Here is a 7,267-nt window from a genome sequence, read left to right as displayed (position 1 = left end):
CACGTGTCACATGTCAGGCTGTCAGCTATCATAACTTCAAGATGGGGTAAGTCGTTGCTTTCTACCATGCCATGTCAGGCATAGTATCACCAACAACTCCTGGTCTCAAGATTATATCAGGCATAGTTACTTGTTACAGCTTCGCCGCTTCAGCGAAGCTGCTCACAAGATAAATAGCTACGTTCATTCCATTCTTTCTTATACTCCTCAAATAATTCTCACTCCATACCATTGGCGCCTTCGGCATCATATGATCTATCTTATGTGATCCCACATTTTTGTAACACCACATCTGTGTGCAGGGACTTAGCGCTTGCAAGGTTTCCTAGGCAAGTGAAGCTCCCCAGGGCATGAGAGTTTTATTGATTTCAAAGCGATTTCTTGGTATCCCTTGAGCATGGTTATTTCGTGCTCCCACCAGCACGAGAGCTCATCTATGTCTGGGAATGAGAGTCGACAGTTACTATATTATAGCCAAGAGAAATGTAACATTGATAAAGATATATATGGGCTGATTCTTTTGTGAGGGAATACTATCTCCTTATATTATTAGTGCTATATAAGTCGGGCGATACAGGCGTAAACGTGCATAGGTAAATTTTATGTAACTTACATTTAAAATTCTTAGGTAACTAGGAATACCCTGTCAACTGCAACTGAATTATAAAACGTAAGAATAACAAATCGGCATAGTAGTTAGATGTACATATGAAAGCAGTCCTATCAATGCAGACCAAATTTGACAATAGTACTCTAAATGTAAATATACAATACTAAACATTACAAAGCGAAGAGTGATAAGATAAACGTATCTACGTCTTTCAGTAAAAGGAAATAAGTCTAAAACCTGGGCCGAATGCAAATCTAAACCTTGATGCGCCGGATCGCATCGTGATCAGGCTGCGTTTGGAGATCAACATTAAAAGAGTTGTTCTATGACTTCTTCAATCGCCCTTGATGTCGTAGAACTCCTGTATGTGAGCAGATCGAAGAAATCAAATGGTAATAATAAGATTAATGGAGAACACGATATGTCAGCTGAGCTTATGTCTCTGGAACATCTATTGAAAAAGCCATATTAGGATAAAATAGCCAATAGACGAGAAATAATTACGCATCAGCTGGGGATACCACTGCCACACATAACTTGCAAATTTGAAAATGTAAAAGAAAATACAACATGGCCTAAATACCAAGGTAACCGTCTATATATAGTGGTCCAAGGATTTATGACAGCATCGACCAAATCTTGACTTGGTCAATATTGATTAGGCTAGCAGGAATTGGCCGATCCGGGTCATTACAGTAATCTTTTCTACTGAAAGAGGCTTGGTTTGTGATATCGAAAATATAATTGCAGAAAAGGTCATGGATACCAATATTAACAGGGGGTGCTGGAAGATCAACTAATAATTTGAGTGAGTGGATAGGTTTGAGAAGAAGGGAATTAATAAATATTATTATATGTAAACCTACGAAGCTGTATAAACAATTGTCTCTTATTTTAGTTAACCTAATAGCGTAGTGGAATATAACACAAAATACATAAGGGCATATAATATAACTAAGACTAAATAATTATTCTATATCAGCCCTCAAACTTCTCAGCGTCATGCCCATTACTATACCGAAATTTCTCACTCCACTCATACAGCTGTTTGAAATCCCTACACTGATGCACAGTGCCAAAGCCATCGACCCCATTACCTTTAGTACCTCCATCAAACGGAGAGCGAAAGGGCTCAAGGGCACTGTCTGCGGCGCATAGAATGCTTTCTCGGAGATAATCAAAGCAGTGTAAAGAATGCGCGTCATGCAATTTCTGGGCTTCGTCATGTGAGAGCTTACCAGTCAGGGCGCGGCGAAAGTCGGCGTAAATGAGAAACTGATGGTAAAATCAGAAAAGAAATTGCGAGTCAAGTTAACAGGAAGGCTCACGAGACAATGGAGTTGATGAAACGCGGCAACACAGAAGCGCCCTGATCCATCCGTGCTCATATCTTGTACGATCCGAGGAATATCTCCTGCGGCTTTTATATTGTCCATGGTAACGTAACCCATTCCCGCTGAGGCACAATTAGTATCAGCGACAGCGATTAAAGACAAAACTACATACGAGGAAACAATGACATCCAGGCTTCGTGGCTGGCGTTCATGTCTCGATCAAAGTAAGCACCTCCGCCCACGTAAGTTCGAAGAAGGTTTCCGAGAGGCGGAACGTTCAAGGATGGAAGAAGTTCTTGTCGCGAAGCACCTCTATTTGAAGATAATGGAAGAAGATTGTGGGTAATAACGGTACCAAGGGCAGAAATAACGGCACTGACCATGGCGACGATGATGATCAAGCGTCGAGTTGTTCTGCGGCTCTGGCCGTCGTGTTGTGTCATCAATTCAGCTTCATCATCTTTGGTGAGAAATGGCACCTCGTTCTCTGGAACTGAGTCGAGCATTGCTCCGAATCGCCAAGTGATTGTTGAATGGAGCAAAAAGTGAGTCAAAGGTGAATTCTCTGGCGAAAGCGGGAAACCGAGGGGTATTGGAAATGTTGGTCAACGTAGTGATTCTTGACTTCTCCTCAATGATACATGGGCAATGTCTCGGCACTATTTCTCGTTCCCGTGCATGTAGTTGCGCCGGCTTACTTACATGATTGCGGCTTACTTACGTGATTGTGTCTTGTTGATAGGGACATATGCTATGCATTTGGCTGCCACCTGCCGTTCTAGATCAACTATCGACGAGATACATAGCCGAAGCCATCAGCCGATCCACATCCTTCCCCCGTTACCGCTCAACTGGGGCGTGTAGGCAGCTAGCATATGGTAGGTTATCATATGTAAAACAGGAGAACGGCATGTTTGCTAGCCCACAAATTTCCGATGGAACTTTGTCATGATCCCAAAGGTGTGCGTGTGGACGGATGGGTGGTGCATGCATTAGCTCGAATGTGGTGGAGGGGAGGGATCGAGAAGCCAAGTTCGAGTAAACTACCCTAAACCCCGCATCTCGAGCTGCCGGGCCATGGCCATAACAAGCCTAAAGGGACTTGACTGCCTCTGTCACTCGACAACCTTTCCTTGTTGATGTTCGTTCAGTTTACTTGACTCGCACATGCATCACCCTCTACAATGACAGTGCCAGCCCCGCTCCACACATGTCTTGTTGCATCTTTCTCCTCAGCGGTAACCATCATCGTACTTCTTCTCCTCATCCGCCCGGGTTATGACAACATAATCACCACCGTCGTTGATCGCGTACGGGCCCCGCCTTCGGCCGACGTCAGCCATTGTCCTCGGCCGAAAGAGTATCCCGCCCTCACGCCGTCGCAAGAGCTCTCCCCAACCAAGTTTGTCAAAGATCCATGGATGCATCCGATATACAGCCGAAAGGGCATTTCCAACCAGACGGCCTTTTGGGATTCGCTGCTTACACCAAATGGAGGCTTCCTAATGGTCGACTTGGGCGACCATAGAAACCATAGTGTGGGGGTGTCCATGTTTCATCAGCTGCACTGCTTAAGCATAGTGTGAGTATTTTATCATTGCGGGTTGCCCCAAAGTACCTAACTTGATTCTAGTCGAAGCGTGGTGGTCGGCGGGGGCATGGACAAACATCCCAATGACGGCGGAGGAAACAGCACCATGGAAGACGATCAACACTTTATGCACTGCTTCGACTACATCGTTCAGGTGATGCATTCCAGCCAATGCTTTGAATCTCAACCCACAATTCTAATAGAGAACTTAGGCCATCCTGTGCTCAGCTGATGATGCTTTGGAAAACTCAGTTAACATATTGGACGCTGAGGGCGGGGAGGAGGACGGAATCAACGGAATGGGGCAGACACACAAGTGTCGCAATGCCACAATGCTCTATGACTACGTGCTGCAGTCCGTGCAGGTCCCCATAAAGCCAGCCTCGCTTGGGAAATATTCTGTATTCTTATGAGCGCTGAAACTCATCAAGACGTTGTGTAGCAAGAATAGATGAATCACACACGAGAATTTGTGCTCGAATGAGGTCATGGCTTGGCTCGACTGAGCAGCCCAAGTACTCCGTCCAACGATTAAAAATAGCAGGGACCGGGATTCCGATCTGCCCCCACATGGCTGTTAATCGTGCAACCAAGACTACCTAGTACTCCATATGAAGCCGCCGGCCCGTAGTACTAGTAGGATAGGAGCAAAGAGCGCTACTGCAAATGTAGTTCTTTTTCCGAAAACGACTAAAGGTATGCCGCTTACCCGCGCCGCAGTTGCTGACGCTCAATCGCCGGAAGTTTCCTTGACCACATTCAACATTTGCTGTATGTACACATCCTCTTATTGGAGCAATAACATAGTTCGGATAACCACCATGGGGCAATACCTGACAAATGATCTCTATTGAACCCGAGTAGTCTGACTACCTATTCCTTCTTACGCCTAGCAGGGCGCCGATCGTTTTGACCAGGGGTAAGTCGTTGTTGCCCAGAGAGGAAGCCGACACAGGTTCCGTATCACCCCATTGGCTGCGGCGTATGGGCATCCCGCCAAAGACCAATACTACCACTACCCGAGCCGAGGCGGGAGCTGACTGGCGGTAGTTCCAGCGTCACCAGCGACACCAGCTACACCAGCGTCACCGGCGTCACATCGAAAATTGAGGACTGGCACAGGTTTCAATCTACAGTAGCGATATGCGCCTGCATACTTGTCATTTGGTCTATTCTGGCTGCCTTGGGGATTCTATCCTTTGTGCTAGATGAGTAATGCGGAGGTTTCAGCCACCAACGGCTTGCTTTGCCTCCTCGGCATGTTTCCCGTATCCTTAGGGCGCCTTTTCCCAAACCTTGGAATCTGCTGGCATCGGATATCCATTTTCTGGTGGAGGTGCTACCTCATGGTCTTCAATCCACTTAGCCACACTGTCGAGGTCGCGGCATTTATGCACAGTGTTGAAGTTGGCAAAGGGATCCGGGATGTCCTTTACCCAGTGGTGCGGGATGACACCGACGTCGGCGCTGCACATGATGTTCTGCCGAAGCATTTCAAAGCAGTGGTCTATATATGTGATTAGCAAGCGATACGTATCCATCCATGATAGCAGCGTGTGTGGGTACCCACTGATGTGCACTTTTACGGTAATCGGTCTGTCGTTCAGCCAGGTTGCCCATTTTTTGTTTTCTGGTCTTTCGTAGTACTCTCGGTGATATGCTTGCCGGATTACATTGAGACACTATACATATGTCAGCTCGCTCATGAAATAATAGCAGCAGCTGCATGGGGAAAAAACATGTGCTTACATGCATTTTGTGGCTGATCTCGAGGAATCCAATATACCCTCCTCCGTACTCTTCAGTGAACCTGGCAGACCCTTCCAAGTCCATGCCCATTGCGGCAAATTCGTCACGAGAAAAACTGGCGTATTTGACTATACGGATTGTCAGTGAAACTGGTGGGTGAGGGCTGAATGGGCAAAGGCCTCCACGAACCGAACTTACCAAAACCCCATCTGTTCCATTCGCGGTCCATGGCTTCGTTTGGGTCTCCCCAATGGCCAGTAAACTGCGAATTCTTCCCGAGAGTGCCTGTTGAGCCGATTAGCTTACCGTGGTGGAGATTGAATACTGTTGGGTGGCTGGGAAATACCGTTGAACTTGACATCATGTAGCTTATTACTGACCTGCTTCATTACGGTCGCTAAAACCACGTTAGCATCATTTGCGGAATATTGGAAATCTTTGGCAGAACTAACAGTAGGTTGAGCTGTGCCTCATGCATTTCTCGTCAAGATGAGGTTGCCATGCCTTGCCAAGCAGAAAGGCTCCAGCTGCGGTAAGAGCCAAGACGCTGACAGCCATGATGATGCTGAAGACGCCAAAGCGTCGATAAGGGTGGTATAGAGGGTAAACATCGTCCCCTAAGAGAGCACGCGCACCCTCTTGGTCGTCAAGACTATCTTCGTCTGAAGTTCGTAATGACTTTTCAAGATTTGAAGATGGCACGGCAAAGTATATATGCGGCCGACTAACTAGATCTTTTACGACTTGTCTCCAAGGTCGCATATTGATGATTATATTCAATATCGCTGCTTAGTAGAGATGGAAAGGTAGGTAAATGAGTGATTGAAAGCCAAGATTCGCGGGATGGAGAGGCGGGCGTAAGTTGAGAGCTGCGTAGAAGGGGCAATTGGAAGCCAGGTTGAGCAAAGAGGATTGACCATTTCCCAATCCAAATAAGTGAACTGGTATATAAGTTTCTGCGGGGCATATTCCTAAGTCTCTAGTCAAAGTCTTCCGACTATCGTCGCTGATAACTTCTGGGGTAGGACAAACTAGTGTGAAAGTCAAATAGTGGAGCTATGTTCCAGATCATCTGCCATGCGTTGACAACGGGCGTCTTTTCTCTGCGACTGAGTGATTTCCTTCATACTCCGCACGAATCGGGTGGCACAACAGGGTGATGAGAGTGCATTTCTCTGAGTCGGGGCGAAGTAAGCTGCATGCAGGTATGCATGCAGCTGAAGGTGGCATTGTGCTATCACCTGCTTATATATTGCGAAATAGTTTATACCCTATACCTCCAACCCCCTCTTAGAATTCCAATATATACTATTTATTTCGACAGTACTATACCATTTCGGGGAGGAGAGTTTGTGGACTTCTCTTTAATGTCTCGGCGATACCCCTCTATGTTATCCTGTATGTGACAAGCGAGGGAACTTTTGATTTGCTTCATGGCAACTAAGCACCTTAAATAGGTCAACTTCGTGGGACGCTAGCCAACTTTCACTATCAAAATATTACATTATGTTTTGCCACAAATGCAGATACGAGGTGAGGAGGGAAACAGTACGAAGAGGAAGCGTAGTTCCATTAATGCCCCAAGGTATGAAGGGCCCCGTCTCTACTCACATAAAAGCACAGAGGATAGGCGTCCAGGTTTACCACAATATATCTCAAAGTCATCATTCCACATTGTAATTCACTTACCAAACGGTTAGGTCATCATCAAGCCTTTACCAAACATCTTTTCCAAGCTGAGACCAATTAGCACATTAGCAAGAAAGACACAATGGTCAAATTTACATCCGCCATTGTCATTGCCTTTGCGGCTTTGGCCACCGCTGCACCTACCAACGACTACCCCAAATATGGAAAGTTTGGAGAGTTTGAGGCTGTCAACAACGAGAAACGAACCAACGACTATCCTAAGTATGGCAAGTTTGGAGAGTTTGAGGCCGTCAATAATGAGAAGAGAACAAATGACTACCCCAAGTACGGAAA

The 7,267-nt window shown here is 46.1% G+C and overlaps 4 protein-coding genes across 4 annotated transcripts; 1 reads left to right on the top strand and 3 right to left on the bottom strand.

Annotated features, from left to right (window-relative positions):
* Positions 1 to 1,061: 1,061 nt before the first annotated feature.
* Positions 1,062 to 1,461, bottom strand: M431DRAFT_102654 (hypothetical protein; the record flags this gene model as incomplete). The annotated part of the gene is made up of 2 exons (XM_024911470.1): positions 1,062 to 1,185; positions 1,235 to 1,461. Coding segments are annotated over 2 exons (351 nt in total), but the record flags the coding sequence as incomplete, so codon positions are not given.
* Positions 1,462 to 1,588: 127 nt separating this feature from the next.
* Positions 1,589 to 2,387, bottom strand: M431DRAFT_102659 (hypothetical protein; the record flags this gene model as incomplete). The annotated part of the gene is made up of 3 exons (XM_024911471.1): positions 1,589 to 1,885; positions 1,939 to 2,066; positions 2,117 to 2,387. The coding sequence occupies 3 exons, from the start codon at positions 2,385 to 2,387 to the stop codon at positions 1,589 to 1,591; spliced, it is 696 nt and encodes a 231-aa protein (XP_024766964.1).
* Positions 2,388 to 3,365: 978 nt separating this feature from the next.
* Positions 3,366 to 3,948, top strand: M431DRAFT_102651 (hypothetical protein; the record flags this gene model as incomplete). The annotated part of the gene is made up of 3 exons (XM_024911469.1): positions 3,366 to 3,526; positions 3,578 to 3,689; positions 3,748 to 3,948. The coding sequence occupies 3 exons, from the start codon at positions 3,366 to 3,368 to the stop codon at positions 3,946 to 3,948; spliced, it is 474 nt and encodes a 157-aa protein (XP_024766963.1).
* Positions 3,949 to 4,809: 861 nt separating this feature from the next.
* On the bottom strand, positions 4,810 to 5,842 carry M431DRAFT_502087 (hypothetical protein; the record flags this gene model as incomplete). The annotated part of the gene is made up of 6 exons (XM_024918089.1): positions 4,810 to 5,042; positions 5,106 to 5,217; positions 5,285 to 5,412; positions 5,474 to 5,569; positions 5,631 to 5,681; positions 5,737 to 5,842. 6 exons carry the CDS (start codon positions 5,840 to 5,842, stop codon positions 4,810 to 4,812), a joined length of 726 nt encoding a protein of 241 aa, XP_024766962.1.
* Between the last annotated feature and the right edge of the window lie 1,425 nt (positions 5,843 to 7,267).

This window comes from Trichoderma harzianum (assembly GCF_003025095.1).
Source record: "Trichoderma harzianum CBS 226.95 unplaced genomic scaffold M431scaffold_124, whole genome shotgun sequence".
NCBI classification, from domain to species: Eukaryota; Fungi; Ascomycota; class Sordariomycetes; order Hypocreales; family Hypocreaceae; genus Trichoderma; species Trichoderma harzianum.
This window is presented reverse-complemented; position numbering and strand designations above follow the sequence as displayed.